At 44.5% G+C, this 17,986-nt stretch overlaps 1 protein-coding gene across 1 annotated transcript; it reads left to right on the top strand.

Moving 5' to 3' along the window:
- Positions 1-1,527: 1,527 nt before the first annotated feature.
- Positions 1,528-4,680, top strand: LOC121532800 (proproteinase E-like). Its single transcript, XM_041838592.1, has 8 exons — positions 1,528-1,572; positions 2,358-2,446; positions 2,691-2,788; positions 2,892-3,020; positions 3,108-3,244; positions 3,585-3,727; positions 4,210-4,362; positions 4,579-4,680. The coding sequence occupies exons 1-8, from the start codon at positions 1,533-1,535 to the stop codon at positions 4,594-4,596; spliced, it is 807 nt and encodes a 268-aa protein (XP_041694526.1). The 5' UTR covers positions 1,528-1,532; the 3' UTR covers positions 4,597-4,680.
- The last annotated feature ends 13,306 nt before the right edge of the window (positions 4,681-17,986 follow it).

Genomic DNA, 17,986 nt, shown 5'->3' with positions numbered 1-17,986 from the left:
TCTTTGGAGGGGAGTTGAAAGTCCGTGTTGCCCAGCGACAGCCGCAAAACATCACTGCTCTAGAGGAGATCTGCATGGAGGAATGGGCCAAAATACCAGCAACAGTGTGTGAAAACCTTGTGAAGACTTACAGAAAACGTTTGACCTGTGTCATTGCCAACAAAGGGTATATAACAAAGTATTGAGAAACTTTTGTTATTGACCAAATACTTATTTTCCACCATCATTTGCAAATAAATTCATAAAAAATCCTACAATGTGATTTTTTGGTTTTTTTTTTCTCATTTTGTCTGTCATAGTTGACGTGTACCTATGATGAATTTTACAGGCCTCTCTCATCTTTTTAAGTGGGAGAACTTGCACAATTGGTGGCTGACTAAATACTTTTTTCCCCCACTGTATAAGAAATCCCGCTATGCCCTCTGACGAACCATCAAACAGGCAAAGAGTCAATACAGGACTAAGATTCATTGTACTACACAGGCTCTGACACTTGTCGGACGTGGCAGGGCTTGAAAACTATTACAGACTACAAAGGGAAGCACAGCCGCGAACTGCCCAGAGATACAAGCCTATTTTTCTTAATTAACACTTTTTTAATTTACATTTTTCTTTAAAAAACTGCATTGTTGGTTAAGGGCTTGTAAGTAAGCATTTTGCTGTAATGTCTACACCTGTTTTATTCGGCGCATGTGGCAGATAAAATTTGATTTGAATTGATTTGATTGACGGTTCAAGGTATTGATACTACAGATGTAGGATCTTAATTTGATCACTCTTTTGTAGATGAGAATTGGAAGGAAATGTAAACTTGTAGGGTATTCAAGGTTTTAAACGGCTTTTAAAGTTTGTAATTTTCACTTTAAAATGTAAGACTTGATTTGCCCTAACGAAAAATGTATCAACCCCTACAAAAAAATTATAATTAATTATAATCCACATAATATTTCACATTTCCTGTTGATGCAGGATTATTTTCCTACTGTAGCAAACTTGCTCAAATTAAGATCCTACATCTGTACTGTTTATTTTTATTTTTTAGATTGGTGTGTTAGTCTATGCGTTAATACTAATAGTGTTGAATATTGAATTGTCTAACCCCCCGTGTGACAGTGTGGTGATCTGTCTTTGGGCTACAGACACTGAGCTCTATAAGGTTGTGGGGCCATGTAAAGTCAGGTTGCTGTTGACACAGGTGGGGCACTGGGCGTGGATTCCCAGGTTAGAGGGGCTGCCGCAAAGGGACAAGTGTGTGTGGATATATCATAGGGGTATGGGGCAGACCTGGGTTCAAATACTATTTATAATAATTTCAAATACTTTAGCTGTACTTGATTGAGCTTGCCTGTTGCAATGGAACAAATAGAAAAGTCCCCAAAAGCGCAAACCTCGCCCACTTGACACTCCAGGCAGGCCAAAGCAAACAGAAAAAGATTTCTTATAGTATTTGAGCCCAGGTCTGGTGTGTGGACAATGTTAGGTGAGGGTATAAAACCCCAGGGCCAGACCCTGCTCCCTACTCTGGAAGGAAGATGATGAAACTGGGTCTAGTCCTGCAGCTGGCTGCCTACGGTGAGTAACCTACCTACTACCTTCAGCCCCTCACATATCCACACTACGGTGAGTAACATACCTACTACTTTCAGCCCCACATATCCACACTACGGTGAGTAACATACCTACTATCTTCATTCCCACATATCCACACTACGGTGAACAACCTACCTACTACCTTCAGCCCCACATATCCACACTACAGTGAGTAACCTACCTACTACCTTCAGCCCCTCACATATCCACACTACGGTGAGTAACCTACCTACTACCTTCAGCCCCACATATCCACACTACGGTGAGTAACCTACCTACTACCTTCAGCCCCTCACATATCCACACTACGGTGAGTAACCTACCTACTACCTTCAGCCCCACATATCCACACTACGGTGAGTAACCTACCTACTACCTTCAGCCACTCACATATCCACACTACGGTGAGTAACCTACCTAATACCTTCAGCCCCACATATCCACACTACGGTGAGTAACCTACCTTCAGCCCCTCACATATCCACACTACGGTGAGTAACCTACCTACTACCTTCAGCCCCTCAAATACATCCATCCATACATCTGATAGCATAAGCCCAACAGCTTAATATGAATGATCGAGCTCCTTATCATTCAAACGGCATATTGTGACATTTCTCATAAACCTGATCAGCTCAGTTTTGAAGAATATTAGTGATCTGATTATATAGGGACATGTGTAACTCAGGTCAAAGCTGATCGCTTTTTAGGAAGCGCCCTCTGTGCTGTGTGTTGTTAACCCTGTGTTGTCTGTGTGGCCCATACAGCCTACGGATGTGGCATGCCCACTTACGAGCCCGTTGTCAGCCGCGTGGTGAATGGAGAGGACGCCAAGCCCTACAGCTGGCCCTGGCAGGTCAGACTCCCATACCAGTCTATCCTAGTGGCTGTGATACAACACTAACCATCCACATGCCAGGGCATACTATGCTCAGATCTAACCATAGCTGAGGAACCTGGGACATTTACGAACATAAACATATACATTTACAAATATAAACTATTCAGTTCTAAAACTTTACCCTTCACAGACAATGTATTTGGAAGTTTAATCAAGAAAGAACGACTGAATGTGTGTGTGTGTGTGTGTGTGTTTACAGATCTCTCTGCAGTACCTTAGCGACTCTAACTACTACCACACCTGCGGAGGCACCCTGATTGCTAAAAACTGGGTCCTGACTGCTGGACACTGCATCTCGTGAGTCAACCATCCAATCAGAGACTAAACATTTATCATCTCTCTTACAGTGTTACATTGGGCTGACTGGGATCTTTGATGTGTGTGTGTGTGTGTGTGTCAGGGATCATCGTACCTACCGTGTGGTGCTGGGAGAGTATGACCTGACCCAGATGGATGAGAACGAACAGATCAAAGAGGTGGAGACGATCGTCGTGCATCCCGGCTGGAACGACAACTGTTTGTCCTGCGGGTGAGGGTTACACACACACACACACAAACACACAAACACACACACACACACACTCCTGATTGCATCTACTACTGTCTCCCTGCTCAGAGATGACGTTGCCCTGATCAAGCTGGCCTCCCCTGCGACTCTGAATGATAAGGTCCACACCTCCTGTCTGCCTCCCAGTGGAGATATCTTGACCCACAACTACCACTGTTACATCAGCGGCTGGGGCAGAATCTACAGTAAGGCTCTGTGTGTGTGTGTGTGTGTGTGTGTGTGTGTGTGTGTGTGTGTGTGTGTGTGTGTGTGTGTGTGTGTGTGTGTGTGTGTGTGTGTGTGTGTGTGTGTAGTGGCGGCAGGTAGGCTAGTGTTTAAGATTAGCTGGTTCCAATCCCTGAGCCGACTACGTAAAATATCTGTCGATATGCCTTTGAGCAAGGCATTTAACCCTACCTAATTGCTCCTGTAAGTCGCTCTGGATAACAACGTCTGCTAAATGACTAAAATGTAAATGTGTGTCTGCCTCACTTAAGGCCGTCCTAATACATTGACCATGTTATTACCGTATGTTCTCCCCTGTAGCTGCCGGTCCCCTTGCCAAAAAGCTGCAGCAGGCCCTGCTGCCCGTGGTGGCCCATGAGACCTGCAGCCAGAGTGACTGGTGGGGAGGCTCTGTCAAGCCTTCCATGATCTGTGGTGGTGGAGACAGAAAGGCTGGCTGCAATGTGAGTGTCATCCCCTACTGTAGCTACCTATCACATAATATATTACAACAATGTAGCATTGTTTATTGTCCCCAGTAAAGGAGCTCCACCATGGTGATAACCAGTATTCTTTATCTTTCTGTCCATCATCTCTCCCTCTCTATCTCTCTCTTCCCCTCTCCCTACCCCTTTATCTACTCCGCCTCCTCTCTCTCTCTCTCTCTCTCTCTCAATTCAATTTCAATTCAATGTAAGGGCTTTATTGGCATGGGAAACGTATGTTAACATTGCCAAAGCAAGTGAAGTAGATAGTAAACAAAAGTGAAATAAACAATAAATATTAACAGTAAACATTACACTCAGAAGTTCCAAAAGAATAAAGACATTTCAAATATCATATTATGTCTATACACAGTGTCGTAACAATGTGCAAATAGTTAAAGTACAAATGGGAAAATAAATCTCTCTCTCTCCCTCTCTATCTCCATCCCTCCCTCCCCCAGGGTGATTCTGGAGGTCCTCTGAATTGTAAGGGTGCTGATGGTAAATGGTACGTCCATGGAATCGCCAGCTTCGTGTCGTCTCGCGGATGCAACACCCTGAAGAAACCCACTGTCTTCACCCGCACCTCCTCCTTCAGCGACTGGATCACCAATGTTAGTCTCTCACCTTTCTCCTTAATCTATCATGCCCACTTGGCAATTTTCCAATGACCATCCTACCACATTACCATACAAATGGAATGCTAGTGTGGATAATAGAATGTAGCCAATGTGTGCCACACCTGCAGGATCAACTAGGTTAGTTTGTTGTACATTGTTTTCAAAGTCTTGTTCTGGAGAACTCAACGTTCTCTCTCCCTTTTCTTTCAGACTATAGCGGTCTACTGAAGACCTGGACTGGAGTTGGCTGAAGATCAGGTTGAATAAAGGATCATGTGTCAATAAACCCATCTAATGCAGATCACGTTTTCACAGTGTATTCTTTCTCTTCCTGTAAGGTTCCCAATGTTTCAAGTTTCAAGTTTTAATGTCACATGCTCAAGTACAGTGAAATGCCTTTCTTGCAAGCGCTAACCCCAACAATGCAGTAATCAATAACAATGTAATAATAAAAATAACAAGGTAGAACAAAAACACATGAGATATAAAAATAAGAAGAACACGATAAAGTAAGTAAGCATACTATATACAGGGTCAGTTCCAGTACCATATTTACAATGTGCAGAGATACTGGAATGATACAGGTAGATATGTGTAGGGGTAAGGTGACTAGGCATCAGGATATATGATAAACAGAGTAGCAGCATTGTATATTATTATTGTATGTGAGTGGGTGTATGTAGAGTCAGGATAAATGTATGTGCATGGAGCAAATTATGTGTGTGAGCAAATGATGGAATGATCAGTGTGTAGGACCCTGTGCGTGTGCATAGAGAAAGTGCAAAAATATAAATAAAATACAAAGGTCAACTCAGCTAGTCCGTGTGGCCATTTTGTTAGCTATTTAGTTAGCTATTTAGCGGTCCTATGGCATGGGGATTGAAGCTGTTCAGGAACCTGTTGGTTCAGACTTGACGCACCAGTACCGCTTGCCGTGCGGAAGCAGAGAGATCAGTCTACGGCTTGGGTGGTTTAATTCTTTAACGATTTTCCGGTCCTTCCTTTCACACCACCTGATATATGGTTACCCCTTTCTCTATATCCTTTTCTCTATTACAGCAAGTACTAAATAATGGCACCGGAGGGGATGGCTGCTGCTTTACAGGCTCCTAACCAACTGTGCTATTTTGTTTGTTTTATCGCGTTGTTTGTAACTTATTTTGTACGTAATGTTGCTGCCACCGTCTCTTATGACCAAAAAGAGCTTCTGGATATCAGAACAGCAATTACTCACTTTGAACTGGACAAAGATCTTTTCTTTAATGAGTCCGACACGAAGGATATACTGCTTTCCGAGACCAGGCCCAAATCCCGTCATTCGCGTGAAGAAAATATGGAAATACAGCTGTAGACCACACTGTCTACCAAGAGAGTTTTAATCTATATTATTCGTAGCCGTCTATTTACCACCACAGACCGATGCTGGCACTAAGACCACACTCAATGAGTTGTATAAGGCCATAAGCAAACAAGAAAATGCTGATCCAGAAGCGACGCTCCTAGTGGCCGGGGACTTTAACGCAGGCAAACTTAAATCCGTTTTACCTAATTTCTACCAACATGTCACATGTGCAACCAGAGGGAAAAAAACTCTAGACCACCTTTACTCCACACACAGAGACGCATACAAAGCTCTCCCTCGCCCTCCATTTGGCAAATCTGACCATAATTCTATCCTCCTGATTCCTGCTTACAAGCAAAAACTAAAGCAGGAAGTACCAGTGACTAGCTCAATACAGAAGTGGTCAGATGACGTGGATGCTATGCTACAGGACTGTTTTGCTAGCACAGACTGGATTCATCCATTGGCATTGAGGAGTATACCACCTCAGTCACCGGCTTCATCAATAAGTGCATTGATGAAGTCATCCCCACAGTGACCGTGCGTACATATCCCAACCAGAAGCCATGGACTACAGGCAACATCCACACTGAGCTAAAGGCTAGAGCTGCCGCTTTCAAGGAGCGTGACACTAATCCGGACGCTTATAAGAAATCCCACTATGCCCTCAGATGAACCATCAAACAAGCAAAGCGTCAATACAGGACTAAGATTCTCTGACGCTCGTCGGATGTGGCAGGGCTTGCAAACTATTACGGACTACATAGGGAAACCCAGCCGCGAGCTGCTCAGTGACGCGAGCCTACCAGACGAGCTAAATGCCTTTTATGCTCGCTTCGAGGCAAGCAACACTGAAGCTGATGGGGATTTTTTAGTGGACTATGAGATAAAACGGAGTTAATCACGAATATATAGTTAGAATTCTCTGTTGCTAGGCAATAACTTCATTGGTTCATTTCACTGTGTGTGTGTGTGTGTGAAGTGGGGTTCTGACTCTTACCTAATCCATGGCTGTCCTGCCTTATCAGAGACTGAAACCAGACTGTGGCCTTTTGCCTCTCTCCTCAAACAAAGTGGAAAGAGCGGCGCCAGAGTTGAACAGAGTTTAGACTAATCATGAGTAATTACAGCATGACAGGAGGGAAGAGAGGAGTGGGTTTTGTGTATGTTTGAAAGATTAAGTGTGGACCTGTCATGTCCAACAATCAATCTTTAGGTCAAGCCAGGGAGAGCCGGGGTTGAACAGAGTTTAAAACTGAACATGATTATTTGTGAATGACAAGGGCTTGATTGATTGTAATAATATTGTTTCTAAATTGAAGAGAAGTCAAATTTAGCCGCTATCATAGACTAAGGAAGTGGGTGGAGCGGTAGAGAGTGGGAAACTGAAGATAATGGTGGGGGAACCCCAGAGCGAGGGGCTCTAAACTAGGATGTGTGTGAATATGACTATATAAACAGAGAGTGGAGAAAGAGAGGGGAGGTGCTCTGCAGATCACGTTACTTTGTGTAATAAAGTATATCTTGATTCTACAAAAACTCTGGAAGTACTTGATTTTTAATAAATTATAGTGATCATTTTCCACATCAAAGCATGCATGAGAGCACCAGCTGTTCCGGACGGCTGTGTGATCACGCACTTCGTAGCCTTTGTGAGCAAGACCTTTAAGCAGGTCAACATTCACTAGGCCGTAGGGCCAGACAGATTACCAGGACGTGTACTCAGAGCATGAGCGGACCAACTGGCAAGTGTCTTCACTGACATTTTCAACCTCTCCCTGACCCGAGTCTGTAATGCCTACATGTTTCAAGCAGACCACCATAGTCCCTGTGCCCAAGAAAGCGAAGGTAACCTGCCTAAATGACTACCCCCCCATAGCACTCACGTCAGTAGCCATGAAGTGCTATGAAAGGATGGTCATGACTCACATCAACACCATCATCCCGGAAACCCTAGACCCACTCCCATTCGCATACCGCCCCAACAGATCCACAGATTTTGCAATCGCAATCGCCCTCCACACTTCCCTTTCCCACCTGGACAAAAGGAACACCTATGTGAGAATGCTGTTAATTAACTACAGCTCAGCGTTCAACGCCATAGTGCCCACGAAGCTCATCACTAAGTTAAGGACCCTGGGACTAAACACCTCCCTCTGCAACTGGATCCTTCCTGACGGGCCGCCCCCAGGTGGTAAGGGTAGGCAATAACACATCTGCCACACTGATCCTCAACAATACCTCAGGGGTGCGTGCTTAGTCCCCTCTTGTACTCCCTGTTCACCCCTGACTGCGTGGCCAAGCACGACTCCAACACCATCATAAAGTTTGCTGATGACACAACAGTGGTAGGCCTGATCACCGACAACGATGAGACAGCCTATAGGGAGGAGGTCAGAGACCTGGCAGTGTGGTTCTAGGAAAACATCCTCTCCCTCAATGTGAGCAAGACAAAGGTGAGAGCTGAACGTGGACTACAGGAAAAGGAGGGCCGAACAGGACCCCATTAACATTAACGGGGCTGTAGTGGAGCGGTTCTAGAGTTTCAAGATCCTTGGTATCCACATCACCAACAAACTATAATGGTCCAAACACACCAAGACAGTCGTGAAGAGGGTACGACAACACCTTTTCCCCCTCAGGAGACTGAAAAGATTTGGCATGGGTCCCCAGATCCTCAAAAAGTTCAACAGCTGCACCATTGAGAGCATTTTGACAGGTTGCATCACCGCCTGGTATGGCAACTTCTCGGCATCCGACCGTAAGCCACTACAGAGGTTAGTGCAGACAGCCCAGTACATCACTGGGGCCAAGCTTCATGCCATCCAGGACCTACACTACCGGTCAATAGTTTTAGAACAGTTATTCATTTAAGGTTTTTCTTTATTTTTACTATTTTCTTCATTGCAGAACAATAGTGAAGACATCAAAACTGTGAAATAACACATATGGAATCATGTAGTAACCAAAAAAGTGTTAACCAAATCCAAATATATTTTATATTTGAGATTCTTCAAATAGCCAATCTTTACCTTGATGACAGCTTTGCACACTCTTGGCATTTTCTCAACCAGCTTCACCTGGAATGCTTTTCCAACAGTCTTGAAGGAGTTCCCACATATACTGAGCACTTGTTGGCTGCTTTTCCTTCACTCTGCGGTCCGACTCATCCCAAACCATCTCAATTTCGTTGAGGTCGGGGGATTGTGGAGGCCAGGTCATCTGATGCAGCACTCCATCACTCTCCTTCTTGGTAAAATAGCCCTTACACAGCCTGGAGGTGTGTTAGGTCATTGTCCTGTTGAAAAACAAATGATAGTCCCACTAAGCCCAAACCAGATGGGAAGGCATATTGCTGCAGAATGCTGTGTTAGCCATGCTGGTTAAGTGTGCCTTGAATTCTAAATAAATCACAGACAGTGTCACCAGCAAAGCACCCCCACACCATAACACCTCCTCCTCCATGCTTTACGGTGGGAAATACACATGCCGAGATCATCCGTTCACTCTCACAACGACACAGCGGTTGGAACCAAAAATCTCCAATTTGGACTCCAGACCAAAGGACACATTTCCACAGGTCTTATGTCTATTGCTCGTGTTTCTTGGCCCAATCAAGTCTCTTCTTCTTATTGGTGTCCTTTAGTATTGGTTTCTTTTTAGCAATTCGACCATGAAGGCCTGATTCACACAGTCTCCTCTGAACAGTTGATGTTGAGATGTGTCTGTTACTTGAACTCTGTGAAGCACTTATTTGGGCTGCAATTTCTGAGGCTGTTAACTCCACTAGCAGTGTGTTTGTGTGCAAGGCTTAAGAAAGAGGTACTTCCTTATTTAATTAAATTTAATTCATTTTCAAGCTGTTGGCTGTAGGCAGGAGCTCACCAGAACTGAGTACCAGCACCTTAATGTTCTACTGCTTGTGTTCCTGCACCTTTAAAAAATGTTTTGCTCAAAAGGATTGTACAGTGGGCCTCCCAACTACAGACCCGGGTTCGATCCCAGGCTGTGTCGCAGCCGGCCGTGACCGGGAGACCCATGAGACAGCGCACAATTGGCCCAGCGTCGTCCGGGTTAGGGGAGGGTTTGGCCGGCCGGAATGTCCGCACTTTAGCAACTCCTTGTGGCAGATCGGGCGCATGCACGCTGACTTTGGTCGGCAGTTGTATGGTGTTTCCTCCGACACATTGGTGTGGCTGGCTTCCGAGTTAAGCGAGCAGTGTGTCAAGAAGCAGTGCGGCTTGGCAGGGTCGTGTTTCGGAGGACGCATGGCTCTTGACCTTCGCCTCTCCCGAGTCCGTACGGGAGTTGCAGCAATGGGACAAGACTGTAAATACAAATTCGGGAGAAAAAAAGGGCTAAAAAAAAGTATTCTACAGTTCCTGCACCTAAATATAAACAGTACCGGCACCTATTTTAGTCCCAAGTCAAGCACTGCATACTAACACAATACATAAAATACATATCAAGAAGCTGATTAAACAGCATGATCATTACAATGCACAGAGATACCGTGATGAGATCCTGAGGCCCATTGTCATACCATTCATCCTCCACCATTACCTCATGTTTCAGCATGATAATGCATGGCCCCATGTCACAAGGATCTGTACACAATTGCTGTAAGCTGAAAATGTCCCAGTTCTTCCATGGCCTGCATACTCACCAGATATGTCACCCATTGAGCATATCTGGAATGTTCTGGATCGACGTGTATGACAGCGTGTTCCAGTTCCTGCCAATATCCAGCAACTTCGCACAGCCATTGAAGAGGAGTGGGACAACATTCCACAGGCCCCAAACAACAGCCTGATCAACTGTGTACAAAGGAGATGTGTCGCGCTGCATGAGGCAAATTGTGGTCACACCAGATACTGACTGGTTTTCTGATCCACGTCCCTACATTTCTTTAAAGGTATGTGTGACCAACAGATTAATATCTATATTCCCAGTCATGTGAAATCCATAGATTAGGACCTGAATTCATTTAAATTGACATATTTCCTTATATGTACTGTAACTCAGTAACATCTTGAAATTGTTGCATGTTGCGTTTATGTTTTTGTTCAGTATAATTCAACATTTCAGAGGGGGGAAAACACGTGAGATTCGACCCCTCGCAATAAACTATGACAAGTACTTGGACTAGGCGTTTTACACAGAGAGCTATTTGACCAGTCTGTCAAATACACGTGATAGTTGCTTTGATCATAAGAAGATGTTGTTGGACTTCGGTATGTTAAGGACATTTTCATCCATAAACAAATGTTGGAACACGTCCAACTACTTCAACGATTTTAATTGGCTGATGCACTTGTGCCAGGATATACAGTGGGGAAAAAAAGTATTTAGTCAGCCACCAATTGTGCAAGTTCTCCCACTTAAAAAGATGAGAGAGGCCTGTAATTTTCATCATAGGTACACGTCAACTATGACAGACAAATTGAGATTCCTTTTCTCCAGAAAATCACATTGTAGGATATTTAATGAATTTATTTGCAAATTATGGTGGAAAATAAGTATTTGGTCACCTACAAACAAGCAAGATTTATGGCTCTCACAGACCTGTAACTTCTTCTTTAAGAGGCTCCTCTGTCCTCCACTCGTTACCTGTATTAATGGCACCTGTTTGAACTTGTTATCAGTATAAAAGACACCTGTCCACAACCTCAAACAGTCACACTCCAAACTCCACTATGGCCAAGACCAAAGAGCTGTCAAAGGACACCAGAAACAAAATTGTAGACCTGCACCAGGCTGGGAAGACTGAATCTAAAATAGGTAAGCAGCTTGGTTTGAAGAAATCAACTGTGGGAGCAATTATTAGGAAATGGAAGACATACAAGACCACTGATAATCTCCCTCGATCTGGGGCTCCACGCAAGATCAAATCCCAGAACCACACGGGGGGACCTAGTGAATGACCTGCAGAGAGCTGGGACCAAAGTAACAAAGCCTACCATCAGTAACATACTACGCTGCCAGGGACTCAAATCCTGCAGTGCCAGACGTGTCCCCCTGCTTAAGCCAGTACATGTCCAGGCCATCTGAAGTTTGCTAGAGTGCATTTGGATGATCCAGAAGAGGATTGGGAGAATGTCATATGGTCAGATGAAACCAAAATATAACTTTTTGGAGGACAAAGAATGCTGAGTTGCATCCAAAGAACACCATACCTACTGTGAAGCATGGGGTGGAAACATCATGCTTTGGGGCTGTTTTTCTGCAAAGGGACCAGGACGACTGATCCGGGTAAAGGAAAGAATGAATGGGGCCATGTATCGTGAGATTTTGAGTGAAAACCTCCTTCCATCAGCAAGGGCATTGAAGATGAAACGTGGCTGGGTCTTTCAGCATGACAATGATCCCAAACACACCGCCCGGGCAACGAAGGAGTGGCTTCGTAAGAAGCATTTCAAGGTCCTGGAGTGGCCTAGCCAGTCTCCAGATCTCAACCCCATAGAAAATCTTTGGAGGGAGTTGAAAGTCCGTGTTGCCCAGCGACAGCACCAAAACATCACTGCTCTAGAGGAGATCTGCATGGAGGAATGGGCCAAAATACCAGCAACAGTGTGTGAAAACCTTGTGAAGACTTACAGAAAATGTTTGACCTGTGTCATTGCCAACAAAGGGTATATAACAAAGTATTGATAAACTTTTGTTATTGATCAAACACTTATTTTCCACCATAATTTGCTAATAAATTCATAAAAAATCCTACAATGTGATTTTCTGGAAAAAAAAATCTCATTTTGTCTGTCATAGTTGACGTGTACCTATGATGAAAATTACAGGCCTCTCTCATCTTTTTAAGTGGGAGAACTTGCACAATTGGTGGCTGACTAAATACTTTTTTCCCCCACTGTAATCAGTGCCAGCTGTGCCACTTCTACCATGTTATCTGATGGCTCCAGCTATAATTGAACGTTCGGTCACATGCAAGAAAATCAACGCTTTTCATTGGCTGATATGCATTTTGTGCGTGAGAACCCAGTTAACTTTAAATGCTTGTTTATGTTCGCAAGTATGGCCCCATGATTTACCCAGTGGTGCAAGAATCTGAACCCTTGATATGCTCAGATGGAGTTATTGACACATGGCCCTTTATTCAACCTCTTCTTCAGCTCCTGTCCACATCTTCTGTAGGCCACCATAGTCTAAAAGACAAGGGAGAGTGAACCATTAGAGAACAAGACTTCGAAAATAATATGCTTGGCTCCTTTGCAACAGAGAACTGTCATGTCAACTACACCAACTGCCAATTTTAAAAACAATACCATTAATTCCAGAATTGTGTCTTTGAATACTGTACTTGAACACTGGTGTGCAGGGGTGGACTGGGACCAGAAATCAGCCCTGGCATTACTAACACACCAGCCCATTATTTTTCTCAAGGCTCCCACACTGGACCATTTCCTGTCTCGAAGGCTCCCAAACATTATTAGCCAAATAACGATCATTTTGTACAAAGATCCTGTGTTTGAAAGGTGGTGATCAAATCAGTGAAAGAGGAGGTACGAGTAAAGACTGTGGGCCTCTTCGGGGTGTCACAGCCGCGGGACGACACAAAGCTGATGACACCATGGACAAACCATTTACCATCAGCACCCTTACAATTCAGAGGACCCCCAGAGTGGGGGGGGGAGAGAGAGAGAGAAGTGAGGAGAGAGGGGAAGGGAGACAGAAATCGAGAGGGGGAAGGAGAGGTAGAGGGAGAGAGAGAGAGATACAGAGAGAAACAGAGAGAGCGAGAGAGAGAGAGAGATACAGAGAGAAACAGAGGGAGAGAGAGAGAGAGATACAGAGAGAAACAGAGGGAGAGAGAGAGAGAGAGATACAGAGAGAAACAGAGGGAGAGAGAGAGAGAGATACAGAGAGAAACAGAGGGAGGGAGAGAGAGCGCTACAGAGAGAAACAGAGGGAGAGAGAGATACAGAGAGAGACAGAGGGAGAGAGAGATACAGAGAGAAACAGAGGGAGAGATGGTGGGAAAAAAGAGGAAGTACTGGTTATGACCGAGCTACTTACTATATGACAACATATTACCTTATAGTGTTGTGATATGTAGTAGAGCTCTACAGTAGGGGAGGACACTCACATTGCAGCCAGCCTTTCTGTCTCCACCACCACATATCATGGAAGGCTTGACGGAGCCTCCCCACAAGTCACTCTGGCTGCAGGTCTCATGGGCCACCACGGGCAGCAGGGCCTGCTGCAGCTTTTTGGCAAGGGGACCGGCAGCTACAGGGGAGAAGACATGGTCAAATCACGGTCATAAGATGGGCATAGTATAACTCAGTCGCAGCACGGTGACATTATAAACACACACACGCACACACACACACACACACACACACACACACACGCGCGCACGCATGCAGTAAGTTGGCAGACAAGAAAAAAAGGAAAAAAAGTGGAATATGTTTTGAGTGAATGTGGAATGGAGGATCTCACAGAACTTTTGGAAGAGCTTGAGTTGGAAATTGAATGTGATGAGAGTGAGGATTAATTAACTGTGGTAGCAGGTGCAGTGATAACTTCTGAGAAGAAGTTGAGTGTAGAGGGAAGTAGTGAGGTGAGGAAGGTGGGCGTCAAGTGCAAAAAGAGGGATCCACGTTTCAGTAGTTCAGAGATGGAACCTGGTGAGAGTGAGGATGAAGTACCTGCGGTGAGGACCGCCGAGTTCGGGCCTCGTTCCGAGAATGATAAGGATGATTCTGGCCCAGTAGGAGTGAGATTTGTAGAGAGAATGGATCCTTGCTGTTTGGCTGATCTATATGTGGTGTCAGGTTGGGTGGAGATGAGTTTGGGGACTGTTGAGTTGGTGAAGGTAACTCGGAGTGGACTCCTGATGATGTATTGTGTTTCCTCCACCCAGAGGGAGCGCACGCTCCGGATTACACGATTAGGGACAAGAATTGTGACTTGCTTTGCTCTCCGGAGCAGGGCGCTGATGAAAGGAGTGGTAACGGGGGTGGCATTACGTGTTGAGGAGGAGCAGCTGAAATGGAAGATTCCTGGTGTATGTGATGCCTGCCGTTTGGTGAGACGTAGATCCGGTGGAGAGCGTGGGGAAACAGAGAAGACATTGTCTGTCATGCTGAGTTTTGATGCAGAGTCTTTGCCAGGTAAGGTCAAGGTAGGAAGTGTCAGTTATCCTATGAGAGCTTTTGTTCTGAAAATACTACAGTGTTTTAGGTGTCAAGTTTACGGGCATGTTGCAGCAGTGTGTAGGAGGGAGATGCCTAGATGTGAGAAGTGTGCAGGAGGGCATGAGACAAAGGAATGTGTGGTATCGGTGGAGAATGTTATGTGTGTTAGTTGTGGGGGTGCCCATGGGGCTGGAGATCAGAGGGGTCCGGTGAGAGAAAGGCAGATTGAGGTTGCCAGGGTTAGAGTAGTAGAGAAAATGTCGTATGCCGAAGCAGTGAAGAGCGGGGTAGAGGAAGATGGGTACAGGGTGAGGGATCTTGTGAGGATTGTTTTGAGTAGGCAGAGACCAAGAGAGAGTGATGGGAAGAATATCTGCTTCACTAAAGTGGGCTTTTTAGCATTTATAACCATGGTTGTCAATTGTCTTGCAGAAATTGATTGAAATCCACAGAAAATAAAGGTTGTGGTGCCAGCGGCAGAGAAGTACTTGGGATTGCGAGGATTTACTGCAGAACAGCTGCAGGGGTTGTTGAGTGGTAGTGTTACGTCCTCTCAAACCGTTGGTCTGGAGTAGGACTAGATAGGGCTAAAAGTTGACAGGGCAATTTTCCTTTTCATTTTTCCCAATTTTGTATTACCGTATCAAAATGCACCTATGATTATCCTATCTTAAGGACAACAACATAGGCCTAAATATTTCACTTATTCATTGTATGTTATTAACTATATATGGGAATAGGAATTTAATTTAAGAAAATGTAGCCTATTTCTGAACAATGTAGCCATTTTCATTAGCTATAGAAATACATGGAAAAATGTAAATGCTGAGTATATGGCTTTTGCAAGGGCCAACATCCCTCTCTAAAAAGTTGACAATCCCCAAAATGTGCACATTCATTAACACACATGTAAAAGCGAAGGCGCAGTCTGGTCAAAAAAACAGAAAGCGTCTCCATAATAACGGACGAATACACTGACACACAAAACCAATATGCTCTTCATATTTTGTAGGAGAGCTGATTGAAGACGCTAAAGTTATTCTGGCTAATACACTGTAGTTACAGGCAGTGAACTATTCAAGTATCAGAATATCATTCAGAGTGCCTGCGCTTTTACGCTTGCTTTGTGGAGGTGTATCTCTCCAGTATCTCTCCAAAGACTGAGGTCTTAACAGAGTTGGAGAAGTTGTTGGATTGTAATTTCTATAGTGAATGAAAATATGCTAAGCCATTTATGTTCTGAAAATAGTCTAAGTTTCCCCCTCTATCATGTTCACAGCTAATATATTGTGAAATATTTGTGTTGATTGATGTGGTCTTGTTATGTAAGGATGAGACTGTTTTGATATATAGGTGAGCGGACACCTGGGGCGGTTGATTTGTGAGATGCCCTTCGTGCCCGCTCCCATACCCTAGAATTCTGTCTTTCTTTGTGACTAACTTGTATACAGGTAGACCAGAAAAGCTACATCCCTGATTGGTAGATGAATGGCAACCCTGATTGGAAGCACCTGCTGCTCTTCTGTTGTTCTTTACAAATGCTGTTTTGAATTCAATAAAATGTTACCTACACACTGAAGAAACTTCTGTGTATGCTATCCCTGATGCAGTGAAAATAATTAAAAACATTGAATAATGAAGTAAGCTTTATGCGACATCTTTTTGAGTGCGGACACATTCCATTTGCAGGTTTTACGCACCAGCCAAGCTTCTGGGAGAGTGCAATGGTTCTCTTTTGATTAGCTATATCCTCCACAACCTTCTAAGGTAGAAGCATTCTTCTGAGACAGCATAATGTTATTTATTTTATTTTTTCAGATGGCCTTCTATCCTGTCTTTACGTTTATAATCTAATGCTAAATTGCAGGTTTTGATTAATTGTTGTCTGCAAAGAGCATCCCAGTGGGGTATTGGCGGCTCTTTTATCAAGTGATATTCTGATTTTGAATTTTAGATTTTTTTCTGGCTGTGTGCAAGGCTGAAGAAAGAGGTACTTCCTTATTTAATTACATTTAATTCATTTTCAAGCTGTTGGCTGTAGGCAGGAGCTCACCAGAACTGAGTACCAGCACCTTAATGTTCTACTGCTTGAGTTCCTGCACCTTAAAAAAATGTTTTGCTCAAAAGTATTGTACAGTGGGCCTCCCAACTACAGACCCGGGTTCGATCCCAGGCAGTGTCGCAGCCGGCCGTGACCGGGAGACCCATGAGACAGCGCAAAATTGGCCCAGCGTCGTCCGGGTTAGGGGAGGGTTTGGCCGGCCGGAATGTCCTAGTCCCATCGCACTTTAGCAACTCCTTGTGGCAGATCGGGTGCATGCACGCTGACTTTGATCGCCAGTTGTATGGTGTTTCCTCCGACACATTGGTGTGGCTGGCTTCCGGGTTAAGCGAGCAGTGTGTCAAGAAGCAGTGCGGCTTGGCAGGGTCGTGTTTCGGAGGACGCATGGCTCTTGACCTTCGCCTCTCCCGAGTCCGTACGGGAGTTGCAGCGATGGGACAAGACTGTAAATACAAATTCGGGAGAAAAAAAGGGCAAAAAAAAGTATTCTACAGTTCCTGCACCTAAATATAAACAGTACCGGCACCTATTTTAGTCCCAAGTCAATCACTGCATATTAACACAATACATACAATACATATCAAGAAGCTGATTAAACAGCATGATCATTACAATGCACAGAGATACCGTGATGAGATCCTGAGGCCCATTGTCATACCATTCATCCTCCACCATTACCTCATGTTTCAGCATGATAATGCATGGCCCCATGTCACAAGGATCTGTACACAATTCCTGTAAGCTGAAAATGTCCCAGTTCTTCCATGGCCTGCATACTCACCAGATATGTCACCCATTGAGCATATCTGGAATGTTCTGGATCGACGTGTATGACAGCGTGTTCCAGTTCCTGCCAATATCCAGCAACTTCGCACAGCCATTGAAGAGGAGTGGGACAACATTCCACAGGCCCCAAACAACAGCCTGATCAACTGTATACGAAGGAGATGTGTCGCACTGCATGAGGCAAATTGTGGTCACACCAGATACTGACTGGTTTTCTGATCCACGTCCCTACATTTCTTTAAAGGTATGTGTGACCAACAGATTCATATCTATATT

This window comes from Coregonus clupeaformis, chromosome 20 (assembly GCF_020615455.1).
Source record: "Coregonus clupeaformis isolate EN_2021a chromosome 20, ASM2061545v1, whole genome shotgun sequence".
In the NCBI taxonomy this organism is placed as follows: Eukaryota; Metazoa; Chordata; class Actinopteri; order Salmoniformes; family Salmonidae; genus Coregonus; species Coregonus clupeaformis.
The sequence above is the reverse complement of the archived record's forward strand: the minus strand, read 5'-3'. Positions and strand labels throughout refer to the sequence as shown.

What these genes read in the sequence shown, in the direction of transcription:
- LOC121532800 (XM_041838592.1), top strand. Translation starts at nt 1,533, where the DNA reads ATGATGAAACTGGGTCTAGTCCTGCAGCTGGCTGCCTACG. An exon ending in CGGCTGGGGCAGAATCTACA is followed by an intron (nt 3,245 to 3,584) that starts GTAAGGCTCTGT and finishes TCTCCCCTGTAG; the next exon opens with CTGCCGGTCCCCTTGCCAAA. An exon ending in ACAGAAAGGCTGGCTGCAAT is followed by an intron (nt 3,728 to 4,209) that starts GTGAGTGTCATC and finishes TCCCTCCCCCAG; the next exon opens with GGTGATTCTGGAGGTCCTCT.